We start from the raw sequence: 17,509 nt of genomic DNA on the forward strand, positions 1-17,509 counted from the left end.
GCTTTGGAGGCAGCTGCAGGCAGAGAGTTGAGTGCTTTTGTGTCTTGCCTAAATCCCTTCCAAAACAACAGAAAAGAAGGAAGGAAAGGGCAAAAGAAAAAAAAGGGAAAAAAATGCTTGATGGTAAATTTGTGGTTTTGGCTGCAATGAAATTTATTAATGTAAATTAATGTATAAATGCACTGAACCCTCTCAGTTTTCAAATTATATGCAAATAGGAATATGTATTTTGCATTATGTTTTGTATATGTATTGTATTATGTGCATATGTGTGCAATGGTCATTAGGCCTTTAGGCTAATCAGTATTTACCCTCATTATCGCAAGGTATCTATTTAATACCTGACCTTAAGAATGGACAGATTAATGGGGCAGCTCTTAGTCCAACTTCCAGTTCAATATGTGGCTCCATTCAGGAAAGTAACAAAAAACTGAAGCTTTCTGGCTTTATATTTATCACAATATAAACTGCACTGAAGGACACTCAAGTATGTAAAAATGTGGGAGAAATGTCTTGATATCAGACCAAAGAGTACGTATAGTTTAATTAACAAGAAAGTAGAGGCTACATGCAGTATCTGACATCCAAAATCAGTTTGTTTGCTTCTCTTTTTGTTTGCCCTTTTATTCTTGTGAAGGGGGCAGTCGAGGTGCTCATGCTGTATAATATGTTCAGTGGTATTAGAGTGTCCTATCTCTTCATCTCATCTCTGAGAATTAGCTGAGTATATTCCTGTACCTCGTGGCTCAGCTGTTACCATTATTACCGACTGACAACCAGGGAAACTAGACTAGAGCTCTGTGCCTCACCTGGACAGGTGTGTCCATTGGCCTCGGTTAGTGACAAGGGTCCAGTCCAGGCAGACCCTGTCAGTTTTCAGTGAGACAGCACCATGGGTAGCGGAGGCAGTGTAGCTGCAAACAGGTAAGAAAAAAAGAACAGGTCAGGGATAGACTCAGGAGGACATGCCACAGGAAGGTCAGCAAATTCCAAGATTAGAGAAACACTAGTATTTATTTTACATATATTTTCACAAGTGCATTAGTTAGATTATTTGCTCATATGTAAAATGTTAATGTTGTCATTTGAAAATAACTATTATTGGTTGCCATTTGTGTCTCATCAGTGTATTTCTATGCCAAGCGTCTTTGAGTACTTAAAAAAAGCGCTATTTAAAATGATTATTATTATTATTATTATTATTATTATTATTATTATTATTATTATTATTATATCCTTACCAGAGCTGATTATATAAGCAAGCAAATTAGTCATCCAGGATAACAAACTATCTACTGTCTGTATAGGAAAAACTACAGTGTAATTAAAAAGATGGCCATTTCATTTGCTGTTATTTAAAAACTAAATTATATTCAACAAGACTGTTGTGAATTATACAAATCATCATGAAAATGCGTAAAACACAGTTGAGTCCTTTTGAACAACAGCAAAACATGCAAATACAGAAATACAGAAATGAAGTAACAGTAGCGGCTACAATTCATGTCTTGCATATGGGTGATAGAATTAGAATGTATGCGCTATATTTCAGTTTAAAGTTTCCACTTAATTTAGCAACTGCTTGACGGAAAATAATTTTAATTGATATAATAAATTTGGGCAGTGTATGGTTAAATCTAGCTACAAGTGTAATTCAAGTATTTTGAAAACGTCTATTCCTATATTTGAACACTTGATGGCGCCATTGTATTTAATATGACGCAACAGGGTATCAGAAAAGATCTTCCATTGCGTCTGTGGATGTAAAGGACGGCATTGCATTTCCATAAAATTGTCATGTTCTGATGTATAAAGAGCTTTATGCTGTATGTACACAGACTAAACAATAAGCTGTGGGTCACACAGCAAAAACACGGAATATAACAAATGAACAAGTGACACCATGCGTTTTGATGCTTCCCATGAAGCATTGCGGCAACCGACGGATGTTCCCATTCGTGCGGCATTGTAACTCAAAACGTACTGACAGAATGACAGGTGGTTCAAGTCACATAAAAGGATGTTATACTGTACAAACCAGTATTTTATGGTTATAGTGGCAGTTCAACTGGATTTCAGAGGACTACTACTAGATGCCAAGCCCGGTCACATGTCAGATATCATGCTTTACGGACGCATTCTTGCTCTCTGATTGGCTCCTTAAGTTCACCAAGCACTGCCATCGCGTATCTCTATATCCTTCCGCGCTGGCGTTAGTTTTAGTCATTTCATAGGAGTGATACTGTAACAATAAACATTACACAGTAAGATAATTGATTGAAATAGTGGTCCATATAGGAATTTCAAGCCACTATTCGTGCTGTATTTGCTCACATTTACGTATATTCTCTCGGATGGATACGCTTCAGCATCCCTAGAAAGTAGTTCCGAGAAGAGCGTGACAGTGGAGATCACCTTGAGCTCCTCTTAGTGTAGCAGCAGTTACATCAGTCCGGCCACTCGTCTCCTCACTTCAGGTGGGTATCACTTGGTTAGCTCTCCAACACATGGGGAGGACTTACAACCTGCATGACACCAGGGCCTCCACATATCTGCACTTTTATTTTCCTGTTTGTCATTGCTGTACATTTTTGCTAACTGGTAAGTACGGAAATGTAACGTTAACAGTCGACTACCGGCGCTTACCATTTGAGTTTTCTGTGAATTCATGGTTGTACTACGAATACGCCATTTTACGTTGATTTCAAGCGGCGCTTTTTTAATGTGTGGTGACAAATACGTGTCGTTTGCCAATTTTTAACTACGTTGTTAACTCAATTTACTGGCTCAGAAACTGAAGGAAACTGAGTGCAAACCAAAGAAGTTTAGTCGTGTGACTGGCTGCTAACGTCTTGTATTGTAAAATGTAGTTGTTAGATGTAAAATAACTCAATTAAGTGTGATGCATGAACGTTGGAAAAATCGCTTCCTGTTGCCTCCTGATGTGGGTGTGGCCGCGCCGTCTTCTCGACCCCCTATTGGTCCGTCACCGTGATGTTTCTTTCTCAGGAAAATGTGACGCAGTGATGAGAACGTGACCTTTAGCGCATCGACGGTACTACCCTATTTTTATAACAGTACTGTAATTTGTTAGCATAGTGCCCAGTTAAATGCACTAAAGCTAGGCTATCCTTGCACAATAAATTGTCTTCTGCCACCATATAACTGTGAATATTTTCAAACAAAAAATGAATATTGAATATTTTACAAAAGCTGGTTACGAGTGAGGAAATAACCATTGTTTAACGTTAATACACTACCAGTTGCAGCCTCACTGCAGTAGTCTGTTGCAGGGAGCTACATAATATGCCTTGTTGACACTGGATACAGACAAGAAGGCAGACCTCACCCTGCCAGTTCAGGTTGAGCTCATTTGTCTCTTTGCCTGCATGGTGCAGTATATCGTCATTCTGTGCTATTTCTGTGTGATGTCTTCTATCCAAAACATGATGGAAGGAAGAAATGAGTATCTAGAGACACTGCCATTATGACTTCTTACCTGGCTGAAGACCCTGTTATAGAATTAATGTGTGTCCCACAGGATAAGTCAGGTCCTAATGTCGTGGGGCTAGCTGGACATAAGTATGTGTTTACTGTATGTCTGTTTATTAATGTGAAGCCACTCAGACAACAGCTGTGTTATGAGTATTTGCTCATTAATATGCAGCATCCATCCCCATAAGGTGAACATCTCTAAGATTAATCTGTTAATCCAAATTGTTCTCATGATTCAGTGATATATGAACCTTTATTAGAGACATGGGATTTTACTTACCATTGTAAAATATGGGTGCAACATCTATGAGTTTTAAAGAAACAGAAAAACTGCCAAGATTTCTCTACCACACTGGGGAGAAAATGTGCTATAGTATATCAGTTACATTGGATTTGAGCTGATGTGTTTTACTATACACTGTTTTCTTACTATTCTAATCCTGTATGCTTGAAAATTATGCAAAATTGATGTTTTCTTTTAGGCAAGTAACAACAAAAAGCCATCACAGCACCTAAACCCACTGAAAACCCCAGTATGTTTAATTGAGTTGTAATTTGAATTATTGGTGTTCTTCCCCTTGAAGAGAAGCTTTTGGTTGGTATGGTTGTGAAATGCTGAAGTATTTTGTAGCTGTGGTAAGTTTGTTTAGCCACAACCTAGAAGTTTAGCAGACTGGACTGATTACTGCTGGCGCTGCTCCTAGTGTCATGGTCTGGAACAGTACCAATTATGGGTTTTCTTTTCCCACTTTAGGCTGTCCTGAATGGATAAGCAAAACTTTATAGAGAAGGTTTGGGTCAGGTGCTTTTCAGAAATGGTTTGGCAAATGCAGTGCATATGCACACTGTTCTGTACTAATCATGAATTTAAATCCATGCATTGTACAGTGCAAGGTACAGTTTAAAGACACCATTTACAGCCCAGGATACTGGAAGCACCATAGTACATTCTGAATCTATTCATACAAGTAGACTCTGTATGTTGTGTGTTATTATTAGCCACGATTCTGCTTTTAGCCCTACGGTGTTGTATGACAGAGGTTGGTAGTAGCATTTGCGTCATACTGCTGTGGTGTTTTGCGGGGGAAGCCACATGTATGTCCGCTGCATCAGATCATGGCACTTCCGTGGTCACATCCATTGCTCTCTATGTCCTTTATCCGCACCGAAGGGATTTACTCTTGAGCGTCTGAATGTGTCATATGTATGTACACACACTGCTGTGGTCACTGGTTGGACTGCTGTTGCGGGGAGTAGGTTGAACAGTAGCTCTGGACGCTGTAACACACTGGGGCTGCTGTGGAGGTCAGTGGCTGCTACATGCCGGTTTGTCCCCAGGAGGAACAGGAGGATCTACTTGGGGTATGTAGTGTTACCTGATAATGGAGTCTTGGTTAAGTGAGTGTGAGTGATTGAAACCATCGTCTCTGTGAGCCAGCATGGATTAACCCAGTGTTATGTCATATCCATAGGACATGACACAGAATGTCATGTCATGCCATACCATCCTTGTAGGAGCACTATAACCACTGCTGATATTTTAGAGATAAATAATTAGGTAATTTTAGAAAAACCTGATGTTTATGACAGAAATTGTTAATGAAAGAATATGTTGCAAAGGTAAATGTGCTGCGAAGGGATTGGAAGGGATTATTGATGCTCTAAAGTTAGGCCTGCAATTGTGTCAGGGTTACTTTGGCCTCTGTTGGCCTGTGACAGCTGCTTAGTGGCCATGCTAGGGTCAGACTTACTAAAATGACAAATTTGTCATTCCATAATGGGAAGAAGTTGACTAACTGGAGAAAACAACACCTCACACTTGACAAAAAGTAGTTACTATCTGTTTAATGAATTTGTTTTTTATCAGTCTGTACATATTGACAGGTTAAAATTGGCACATCGCTTGAGAGTACAGGCAGTATTAGAGGTCACTGGTGTTGGATGATAACACTTCATTCAAAAGATAAATTTACAGGCTATTGAAACTGGAACCCCATGTAATGACTCGGTGAAATGACATTCATTGCTTTGATGCACAATAAGCTTTGGAAAAATGCTAAAAGAAAGAGGTGAAACAATTCATACAAGATGTTGTGCAAGTGTAAACCTGACTGAACGTGAAAATGGAGAAAAGGAGAAGTATCACAAAGCATGTTTGTAAAATACATACTACATAGCAGCAGTGTTCAGAACTAGCCATGTTGTGTGGTGAATTTGATCCTTCAGCCCCTCTGCAGTTTTTCCCAGTGGTTCAGCCCACTCAGCCGTCTGCCTCTAGACTCTTCATGGTTGTGTGCACTGCAGTAGTGAGATGTGATGGAGCTCACGTACATGTCTGGCCTGGCATTGGTCTGCCTCACAGACTGAAGTGTTACATCATCAGTCAGAAGCCGCTGCTCAGGAAGCCTGTTGGTGTAGCTGTTCTGCCTGGAAAATCCCCCACTGTGTTGTATTAGTAATGAGGATGTGATGAATCAGAGTAAAGCAGACCACTAGTTTTGAAGAAGGTTGATATTTATCATATTTTCCTTTGGGGAAGCTATCATTTTTGTATGTTCTGTTAAAGCTACAACTGTTGCAGCCATCAATACATTTCCAAAATTTTTATATTTTTTTTTAGCTGTTTCACTGATGAGTCTTCAGTGAGAGTGGTTGTGAATGTATAATTTATAACAGGAGAAAATAATCTCCACACTGGGTGTTTTTTTGGATTGCTGTTAGTGTAAGGTTGTTACATTATATTTAGAACTTTAGTTATAATATATACCTGATTCATTCAGTTGTATCGTATTGCATCTTGAACCATTATAAAGTTTTTAATTTGCTGTATGCAGTCTTTATAGTTCAATGCATCAGTATTGTCTGTGTAATGCAGTACCAGACAACTGTGTCTGAATTACCTAATTTATAAGTGTTGTGATAATTATTTAAGCAAGCACTTCTTTAACCGTTTTATCCGATGATTTGGCATTTTTTATCATTATCTGCAAGAAATATGGCATTTTATTATCTTATGAATTGAGAGCTGTGTCACACTACTGTTTTTACTCCATATTTTTTTCCCAGAATCACTGCTCAACCATTCATTTTTGCAGGAGCAGAATCTGCTCTGGTTTAGTTATGTAACCACAGCAACCAAAGCACTGGCAGCTGCTGCAGCAATCCAGGCATTCCTCATCATTATGGAGTAACCATGCTACACCTTGCTTAAATACACCAACCGCATTGGTTGTTTGTTGAAACATGCCTCATGTCAGGTTGCAGAGTGGACATAGTACTTCCAGTACCGCTCATAGTCCTGTCATTGAAGGAAAAACGGGAAGTGGCTGAGGCAAGGCAGCCATCTGTACATTTTGTCATGAATTTGACAGAATATCTCTTTTAAAAAACCATGCATAGATATACAGTTTATTCATCTTTTGCAAGAAAAAGAACTGTTGAAATTGTCATGATGAAAGCTTGGTAATTCCTCTAGATGAATCTTATGATGCTGTTGCTATTGGTGACTCAGGGGGAAGTGGGTGGGGAGAACAGAATGTACAATGCAATGGTAGCTCAATAAAATGTATTGCTCAACTCTTCAGTATGAAGTACAGGGGAAATCATGCAGGAATCATGAAATATCTGTGTTTTCCATCTATTGTAGTGCATGTTTATACTGTGCTGCGATGATAGGAACACTGACTTGCTTTTGGTCATTGCTGTGTCCTCTAAACGAACTTCATTGTCCTCCATATTTCCTGCAGCGCTACTCCAGTTGCCCCAGTGATCGCCATGCCTCAGTCAAAGTCTGCAGACATGGGCTCTGCCTTCATCCAGACACAGCAGCTGAATGCTGCTATGGCAGACACTTTCCTGGAACACATGTGCCTGCTGGACATTGACTCTGAGCCCACCACTGCACGCAACACCGGCATCATCTGCACCATCGGTTGGTCAACACTTCTCCAAACAAACACATACACACTGTTTCACACTTCTTTAAGAATTTATTTAATACTCAAGGTTTCTGTTCAGTATAATTGATTTAAACATAAATACTGCATGATCATTACATGGTACTCAATGAACTGCCCAATCATATTACCAAAACAACAAAAGCTGTTAAAGTAGTTACACTAGATTTTCTTTTCTTCAGGACCAGCTTCCCGTTCTGTTGACATGCTGAAGGAGATGATCAAGTCTGGAATGAACATTGCTCGCTTGAACTTTTCCCATGGATCACACGAGGTGGGTCTTTTCACATCTCTTTGTTCTGTGTTAAGGAAATGTACAGTAAGTATCTTGCCTTATTGTTAAATGTCACGCTTAAACTCTGCTGATAATTTATATCAAACATGATTCTGTGCTTTATCACAGAAAGGCTGTTTCTTGGTGTGTTGAGCTTTATGGCATTATATGGCCATTTACAGTATTTTATTAATTTCTGTATGTCTAGCTTTGTTAGCTTTTCAAGTAGTATTGTTGAAAGTTTTTGCAATGTAACTGGTGAACATAGAAAGTAAACACTGCTTATAAAGAGCAAGGTAGAAGTTTGCATTGAACTGCAGTTGACCTCCCACGTATACAAATAATAGAGTAGCTTTGGGGTGGACTTGCCTGTAGACAGGCTGCAAGTCTTTCCTAAAAACACATCTTTGGTTGTTATGCATACAATAAAGAAAAGCAAAGCCAAACCCAACATGGTTCCAGAGGCAAATCTTCTTACACTGCCTGTTCTTAATTCCTTTAAACAACAGCTAGAGAAAAAACTAGTCATCTGGAATTATATCCCTTCATACCAGTGCCATTCTTCATTTAGGGAGAGGTTAATGAGTCTGAACCACCAAACACCAGATGTGATTCATGCAGACGTGTCTAGTTATATAGGTGTATGAAAAGGGTCATATAGATAATTCAGTACAATTGGGGAAACTAAGAATACGTCATGTGTAATTTCCTGCCCTGCCTTTATCTCATCAGCAGGCAGCACACCTAAGTGTACACACACCAATCCCAAGGTCAGTCCACTTTTAACCAAAGCGAGAAGTGGAAAGTAGAGTATGTGGAGAATCCAGAAAGTCACATTTCATATTCTTGTTTGAAAGAAATGATAGCCCTCTGTGTATCTGAACATTAACTGCAGTTTCACTTCGTAGCTTACAGAGTCTGAGTTATACATTTATGGAGCTTGATCTGTTTAGTCACCTGCTCTAAATTCACCCCATAGCTTTGAGCATAAAACACATTAGTAGCCTGTGTTACAGTAGGTAAGATTCTGTCACCTTTAGTAAAAATGCTGATGATGTCTTCTTTTTGCAGGCAGTTAAGCTACCCTGGGTTGTGTGCTGTCATAGTGAAGTGTAATTCAGCTTGTCACTAAAGGAAAGGCAGCCAATGTGATTACCCACCACTTAAGTTATTACTGAAAGCTCTGTTTACCAGATCGGCAGTGTAAGCCATGTGCGGTCAGTTGACCTCAGAGCTGCAAAAAACATGCAACATGATTTCTAGCCTGCGTAACATGGCAAAAAATTATGATTCTTTAACATTAGGGTACAAATAAAAAGTTGACTTATCTAATTTAAACTGCTTCATTGCAGCAATTTTTGCACTTAGTCATCAAAGAGGGCCACTTCACCAAACACCACTAGCACTGCCCACAAAAACACCCTTCAATAATAATATAGTGTTTGGCATTGGGAAAGATTATATACAGCAGCATTCCCAGAGGGGAAATATATCTGCATATATTCTCTGTTCTAAATGTCTGACATGAGTCATGAGGACCCCCTGTGGGAAACTGCATTATCTTTGCCAGGATGTATGATCAGACCTGTGCTCAAGGGCACATACTTGTCATGGCATGTTCACATATTTCTGATCTGTGGACTAAAGTGTCACTCGGTTTATTGCTCTCTACATTTGTATAGCTAAATGTTTCCTACAAAGGAAATGGTCTGTTTTATGAAGTATACTAACATGTGGGCCAAAGTTCCAAAAAACTGATTGACATAGTGGGAATAATGACCTAACAATTAATTTTTACTAGATAAGTTGAGGTTTTTTTTAAACAGTGGTACATTGTGATTTGTTACATTGCTGTTGTAGAAAACTGGATCGGAAAAAGTACTTGAAGGTCACAGGTTTCAGCAAAATTAATAGTTTTGCTTTTTTGACCAGCTGATACTGAAGTGGCTTTTTGCTGTAGATAATTTCCTCACAGTCCTTTCCCTTTCTCTAGTATCACTCAGAGACTATCAAGAATATACGTGAGGCGTGTGAAAGTTTCGAGCCTGGCAGCATCCAGTACAGACCTATTGGCATTGCCCTGGACACCAAGGGACCGGAGATCAGGACAGGCCTCATCCAGGGAGTGGGTTTAATTGTCCCTCTTTTGGTTATTGTTGTTCATTAGGAAGCATTTACATGAAAACCAGGTTTAATCTGTGTGTGTTTCGACAGAGTGGCACAGCTGAGGTGGAGCTGAAGAAAGGTAACATGATCAAGTTAACCCTGGATGACGCTTATCAGGATAACTGTGGTGAAGAGATCCTGTGGCTCGACTACAAGAACATTACCAATGTGGTGGAGATTGGCAGCAAGATCTACATTGATGACGGACTCATTTCCCTGCAGGTCAAGGAGATTGGTGAGTGGAGGAGTAGTCAAAAAAGCTGAAATTAAATGACGGCCTTTTAAGGTTGACTGTAACTGATGCTGAATGAATGTTTTATCATATCCCTTTGTCAAAGGTTCTGATTTCCTCATGTGCGAGATCGAGAATGGTGGCACCCTGGGCAGCAAAAAGGGAGTGAACCTCCCCGGGGCAGCTGTGGACCTGCCTGCTGTTTCAGAAAAGGACATCAAGGACCTGCAGTTTGGAGTGCAGCAGGGAGTTGACATGGTTTTCGCTTCCTTCATTCGTAAAGCAGCAGACGTACATGCTGTCAGAGCAGTGCTGGGAGAGAAGGGAAAAGACATCAAGATCATCAGCAAACTTGAGAATCATGAGGGTGTGCGCAGGTGTGTGGAAGAAGCAGTTTCTGTATATAGGATGTTCTTTTTTTGGTGTGAATAATTGGGTCATTCTGTGCCCTCCTGGCCCAAAGCTATGATCGTCACTTATGGTACATCGTGGGATATACTCTGTATACCACCTCTTTCATAACTCTTACACATTAAACCAAATTCAAATTATAAGTTTGAAGATTTCTAAGTGATTGCTGTTCTAGGTGATTCAAATGCATTGTCATTTATTATCTTATTTATTTATTTATTTATTATCCTTTATTTAACCAGGAGAAAAGAACTTGAGATTAAAAAAATCTCTTTTGCAAGAGTGTCCTGGCCAAGACAGCCGCAGCAGAAATTACAAAGATTTAATCCATACATCCACACTAAAATATGTACATACAACATATAGTAAAATTCAGTTCTAAACCCATACATAAAACATTAAACTTGATAGACGCATATAAAACACCATCAATAATCTAAAAGGTACTAAAAGTACACAACAACGTTCCTTAAACTCCCGAGACCCAGGAAAGTACAAGTTTTGTTTTTTGTTTTTTTTTTTTTTTTTTATTAAATAATTGCCTATATTAGAAACATCGTGTTGCAACAGTTTTTCAGATGCTTTTTTTTTTTTTTTTCCTTTTTTTAATGGAATGTCCTGTGTGGTGGTGATGAGTGTGATGATAAACAGTATAAATAATGTCCCCATAATCAAGCACAGACATAAAAGTGACAGCAACAAGTCTCTTTAGCCTCATAAGAAAGGTAAGATTTTATCCTAAAATAGAAACTCAGTTTTAGCTTTAGTCTCCTTAAAAGTGGCTATACTTGATGGGTGAAAGACAGGGAATCATCTATTAAAATACTAAGGTATCTATACTCAGATACTCACTCAATTTGATGGCCATGAGAAGTGGTGTTTAAAGGAGGGTCCAATAGCTTTGACTTGGCTTTTGAAAATATCTTAAATTTTGTTTTGGATTATTTCAAAACCAGTTTTAAATCATAAGATTTTGATTGAACAACATTAAAAGTGCCTGGGTGTGGATGCTGAGGTATAAATGACTGGCATCTGCATAAAAATGAAAATTAGCATTGGAAACGTTTAGAATGATATTATGGATATAGAAAAATGAGAAGGAGAGGTCCAAAGACTGATGTCTCTTTTGTTTTTGGCAGGTTTGATGAGATCATGGAGGCTAGTGATGGTATCATGGTTGCCCGTGGTGATCTGGGTATTGAGATCCCAACAGAAAAGGTCTTCCTAGCCCAGAAGATGATGATTGGTCGCTGCAACAGAGCTGGAAAGCCAATTACATGTGCCACTCAGGTCAGTTAACAGTGAAAAGATATATTGTAAGCTATTTTTCATGATGCAAGGAACTTTTATGTAGAGGTTTGTTAATTTCATTCCCTGAATACTCATCATAAACACCATTCAGATGTTGGAGAGCATGATCAAGAAGCCCAGACCCACCCGTGCAGAGGGCAGTGATGTCGCCAACGCTGTGTTGGATGGAGCGGACTGCATCATGCTGAGCGGAGAGACTGCCAAGGGAGACTATCCTCTGGAGGCAGTACGCACACAACACATGGTGAGTTAATGGACATTAATTAACATTGTAAAGATTTAAGGATTTATTTTAATGACTACACAATTAAGAAGTTGGATTTTTCCATGATTTCTTTTTTTAAAAATTATGAAACTTTTCACCGTAAAACAATTTCCGGCAACTGGCAGGTCACCTTTTTCTTTTCTGTTTTGTTTATTTTTTTATTTTCCTGAACATGTCTGTGATGTTTCACTGTCGCACTGTAACTCTTTTACGCCTTTTTTACATTTGGCCAAATATGAGCTCCTTCATGAGCTCTCAGTACTATAACAGTGTGTGGTCATCATTGTTTATTTACCCATCCACTAAGCAGCCAGTTTAAATGTATTGTGCTCAGTTCCAGTTCTCCTGGTGTGAGTGGATACACAGTGGTCCTGTGAAAATATATACTAACAAAAATTAAATGTTGGACAAAAGTTCACCTAGACTGTTGCACAGGGTTCCCAGGGGGTCTGAAAAAGTCTTGAATTTACAAATCTGCATTTAATACCTTAAAAAAGTTTTTAAAAGGTATTAAATTGCATATGGTAGGTCTTAAGTTATGTTGCCATAAACTTGTTCACTGTATTGTGTTTAAATGTGAAAGTAACATTAGTATACTCAGTTCCAACCTGACAATTTATATTGAAATTAGGAACTAATTATTGATAACTTTGCAGCCCCCGGTGGGAAATGGCACAGATCGATGGGAATCAAGGCGTTGGAGTAAATAAATACATTTTCCTAAATTCTAGGAGTTACAAATTTTTGCCAGTATGGCCGTGAAATGGGCATTAAATTCTGTTCTAAGTAGTCTTAAAAAGTCTTAAATTTAATTTGTAGAAACCTGTAGGAACCCTGGTTGCAGTTTACGTGAACTAATTCATATCAAAGTTGGCAATTTTCTGATTCTGCACATTTTGGCCTCAAATCACATTTAAATCAAGGAATATGTGCAGTAACCTTTGCATGTCTTAATTTTTTTGAATAATAATATTAACATTATTAATGATTTATATGATTGATTAACATGACTAATGGATAAAAGAAAAGGCCAAACATGTACTCCCCCCCGCCTGCATGTGTTGTATTTAGAAGTCAGGGATAGACAAGTAGACTACCCTTGGCTAAATGTTTGCATCAGTGTCACGCTTTGAAAGACTTCCATGGATGATAATGCAGCCAGAGCTTCAGCCTGTGTTTTTCTCATTGTTCGACCCTTTTTTGGCTTCACTCTGCCTTTGCACCGCTATGCAGATAACAGAGTGACTCAGCAGTGTGTAACGTCTGCCTTTGAGTTTGCTGACCTTATTCTTCAGGTGCATTGTTGTACTCTGTTGGTAAATCTCTACTACACTGGTGTATTTAAAAGATAAACCACTGCCTAGCAGAAATAACTACTCATTAACTAAAACTTTGTAAGCTTTTGTGTGCCATCATCTTCTTTCATTTACTTCGGTCTTCTTAAGACTTGTCTTATTCTCTTACTCTGTTTGTCACCTTTGTGTGCAGTGTGTGACATTTGTAATGTCTTCTGTTTTCATCTCCCTGGTGACTTGAATCAGTTTTTCCGGGTTCTAAAAGTTACTGTATTTTTTTAATGTATGTAGCTCAGTATTGTTGTTCTGGTTTTGTATCTTGCAAATATTTTTTTCTTGAGGTTGGTTAATTCTTGGATATATTTTAATTTTAATGTTTCCCTGTCTCCCACACTAACCTCACACCTAAACTTCGTCCTCATTGTCATGTCCACCATTTCACTTTTCTTTCACCCTCTGTATGTCTGTTGTCTCTAACATTGTCTCTCTGTTTCATGTCTCCTTTATTCCTGTCATTTCCACATTTTGCATCTGTGTATGCCTGTTGTGGGAATGCCTGTGCTCAATGCATCCCGCCCTCACTTGTGCCAGATTGCTCGTGAAGCCGAGGCAGCCATGTTCCATCGGCAGGTGTTTGAGGACCTGCGTCGCTCCACGCCGCACTGCAAAGACCCCGCTGAGGCCATTGCAATCGGCGCTGTCGAAGCATCCTTTAAGAGCTTAGCCTCAGCAATAATTGTGCTCACTGGCTCTGGAAGGTAGGCAGGTCTTCACCAGGAGAACTCCACCATTTTAATAGATTCCAAAAGGGAGTGTAGGGAAAGACAGGGTTTAGCTCAGCAGGTAAACAGTTTGGCAAACCTTACTTATACTACTGGTGGATTTGTGATTGCTTCCCAAATCCCCCTCTGGAAAATGGTCTGTCTTTTGACCATTTGTATTTGATATGCTTTGAGTTGTCTTAACCCTATACATCTTCACCAAGAGTTTAGATAACATTTGCCAGCTGTTGCCAGTGGTGTGAATGACTTGGTGTGCTGTAGAGGGGGTGTGTGGCTGAGAGTAACCCCCTCACCCTTCCTTCACGGTCCCTTGGTGCTTAGATAGCACGAGAGGCCGAGGCAGCCACCTTCCACAGACAGCTGTTTGAGGAGCTCAGGAGGCACTCCCAACTTACCAGAGACCCCTCAGAGGCTGTGGCTGTGGGAGCTGTCGAGTCATCCTTCAAGTGCTGTGCTAGTGCCATTATTGTCCTCACCAAAACTGGGAGGTAAGAAAGAAGAAAATCAGATGCAAAGAGTCCGGAAGGTAAGGTGTTCCCAAATGTGCCAGCCCCAAATTCTTCCCCCTTCAGCAAATGTGCTCCCAAGGCTGCTTTGATTTTTACATGTTGTGGTGTGTGTGTCTGAGGGTGAAGGTTAGGTTCTTTCAGGTTGCAAGAGTGAGAATGGGGTGTATAGCCTCCGCATGATTTTATTATGCATTTGCCAAAATGTCAGCACTTGCAAAATGCTTCATGAGGGTAGTGATGCCATTTAACAATATTCTATTTAATGCGGTGTTTCGTCTTACTAGAAGAATGCAAGGCTCTCAATACTTGAAATTTAATAAACATTAGTGCTTTACACCAAAACTGTCATGACACTGGGAATATTTGGCTCTCCACATTGTGCCTACGATTGAACTTTTTCATCAGTAATTATATTGAAAGCTCTCTGGTTTAAACTATTTTTACACTTAAGTGCCATTGATTACATGCTTACTCCCCAACAATGCCTGAAGCATTATAAAGTAATCAAGCATTGGTTTCCAAGTTGGCATCTCCTACAGTACACTAGTTAAATGGAATCATAAATCAAAGTGCGTGATGTAATCTATGTAGTAACAGTGATAGACCGCACACCCTGTTGCCAAAATGTTTATTTTTTTTACTGAGTAGATCTCTCAAGACTGACAGGGCATTTACTAGCTCTACTTGATGACAGTAGTAGGGTTCAGTAAAGTTGCAGCATAACTCACTTGAAGCAGAGACATCTAAATTAGCCAATATGTCTGACAATGCATGTAGAGATGGATTTTAATTCGGAATTTTTGAATTTTGCAAAATGTCATGAATGTACATACTGAAAATTAATCTGCATGCAGAAATTTTGATTGCATCCACCTTCATATTCTGCTTATGAAAGTGTTTCTCTAATCTGTTATTTACATGTTCAATGTTCTACCATAATAACAGATAGTCAGTTAACATAAAGACTTAAATTAGATTGATTTTGGATTCTTCAGTCTTGAGGAAAGAATCACTTTCTAGTTAATCAGTGAAATGGCTCTATTTTCCTTCATATCATAATTAAATTGTCATTCTGTTGCAGTTATTAGTTTAATATAAAATACCTCATGCTGCAATAGAAATGTGATATGAATGTTGTGGTCTCGTATTTTTAGTCATTTGTCTCTGTTTGCACATGCAGGTCTGCCCACCTGATTTCCAGGTACAGGCCCCGTGCCCCCATCCTCGCTGTCACCCGTAACGCCCAGACAGCTCGCCAAGCCCACCTGTACCGCGGCATCTTCCCAGTCCTGTACACCAAGCCTGCCCACGATGTGTGGGCAGAGGATGTCGACATGCGTGTCAACTTTGCCATGGATATGGGTAAATCTAAAAGTCTTTTGCTTTAAATCTGGTGTGTCACATCTAGTTGAACATAAGACAAAGTTCATATTTTTAGTGATTAAACAATAAATTCCATGCCACACTGAAGTGTCTAACTTGCAACTTAACGTTTCCCTTCCAGGCAAGGTCCGAGGCTTCTTTAAGGAGGGAGATGTGGTGATCGTTTTGACGGGCTGGCGTCCAGGCTCCGGTTACACCAATACCATGCGTGTGGTTCTGGTGGCCTGAAAAGCCAACGGGGCTGCTCTGCTTTCTCCCTTCACCTTCATCTATCTTTCATAGCCCTTCATCACACACTCTACTCTACAGCCCTTTCCCTAGTTTCATGTTCACAGACTCAACCTTTGAACAACTTAGCATAACTGAAATTAAAAACAAAAAAAAGTGTAAGAATAGAGTATAGCCTCCTTGGCCCGAGAGTTTTGGGTGAAGTGGAGGTTTGTTCTGTATAACTCCACACCGTCTCCATTCCTTTCACGTTGGTTCTCAATCAGACCAGTCTTCAGGGCCTCAGAATTAAAACACCCTGACCAGAAACTGCTGTATTTATTCACTCAGACACCTGTATTATAAGAGTGAATCCTGGTCTGTGTGCATGCGCATACTGGCTCTGTTTAGGTGGGGGAGGTGGCGGTTTCAGGCTGACGACGACGACAGAGCACCCTGAGTACCGGAACAGATGTACTAATCAAACCCCTCTGCCGATTTAGCGAACAAACACTGGCATCCGCAATCAAAGGGCTCCTCCGACAGCTCAGCCTCAGCTCCACCTCTCCACCCAAACCAGCCTTTTTGTAGTGCAGTCTGTCTAAAGTGTCCTCTCTTAATGCCAGCTTTCACTGTATTTAAGTGTATCTGAGTGTTGCACTCCTGATCTACTCCAGACAATGTTACATTCTATATTATTACTTGACTCTCGGATGGTGAAATGTCTGTGGGACATCCAATGCTACTTATATTTTGTCTAACTATAGAGAAACAGTTTTGGATGTCCACTTAAAGAGGTGTTTGAGCCAGTTACTGTATTTGTGTTGTTAGATGTGTCATAAAGCCTTTACATTTATTTGAATTTGGATCATATCTAGGTTGGAATTTACGAATCCTGTATGGTTCACTGAAATTGACTGATATGAATGAGCACTTTCAGGGTTTTCTCACAGCGGATTCAAGCAGGGATGAAGCTCTGTGCACTTGTCTGTTTCCTTTGTGTTGCTGACCCGCTGTAGATGTCTTTTTGTGTCTAACATGCTTTTGACTGTAACGCTTGAGTGTATGAACTAAATGTAAAGGGGTAATATAATGTTTAGCTGGTGTACTGAGCTGTCCTATTAGACTGGATTTCCATCAATAAAAGAGATGAGCACCACGTTTATCCTGCCTACTTTTTGCTTAATAATTATATTAAATACAAGCTATTCTCATTTTTGTTG

The 17,509-nt window shown here is 39.6% G+C and overlaps 1 protein-coding gene across 5 annotated transcripts; it reads left to right on the top strand.

Moving 5' to 3' along the window:
• Positions 1-772: 772 nt before the first annotated feature.
• pkma (pyruvate kinase M1/2a) lies at positions 773-17,449 on the top strand. 5 transcript variants are annotated; one of them, XM_030122963.1, is made up of 11 exons: positions 773-924; positions 7,242-7,426; positions 7,634-7,725; positions 9,719-9,850; positions 9,940-10,126; positions 10,230-10,500; positions 11,674-11,824; positions 11,937-12,089; positions 13,997-14,163; positions 15,877-16,058; positions 16,201-17,449. In XM_030122963.1, exons 1-11 carry the CDS (start codon positions 893-895, stop codon positions 16,305-16,307), a joined length of 1,659 nt encoding a protein of 552 aa, XP_029978823.1. In that variant the 5' UTR covers positions 773-892; the 3' UTR covers positions 16,308-17,449. The 5 variants fall into 5 exon arrangements, with proteins under 5 accessions (XP_029978823.1, XP_029978815.1, XP_029978833.1 ...); XM_030122955.1 differs by lacking the exon at positions 773-924 and adding an exon at positions 1,398-1,456; XM_030122973.1 differs by lacking the exon at positions 773-924 and adding an exon at positions 2,336-2,477.
• The last annotated feature ends 60 nt before the right edge of the window (positions 17,450-17,509 follow it).

The sequence above is a fragment of the Sphaeramia orbicularis genome, chromosome 3 (assembly GCF_902148855.1).
Source record: "Sphaeramia orbicularis chromosome 3, fSphaOr1.1, whole genome shotgun sequence".
Lineage (NCBI taxonomy): Eukaryota > Metazoa > Chordata > Actinopteri > Kurtiformes > Apogonidae > Sphaeramia > Sphaeramia orbicularis.

Bases quoted from the DNA above. Each gene is read 5' to 3' on its own strand.
- pkma (XM_030122938.1), top strand. From the start codon at position 4,589: ATGTATGTCCGCTGCATCAGATCATGGCACTTCCGTGGTCACATCCAT. The intron at 7,427-7,633 runs GTTGGTCAACAC...TCTTTTCTTCAG, and splicing joins CGGCATCATCTGCACCATCG to GACCAGCTTCCCGTTCTGTT. The intron at 12,090-13,996 runs GTGAGTTAATGG...CACTTGTGCCAG, and splicing joins CAGTACGCACACAACACATG to ATTGCTCGTGAAGCCGAGGC.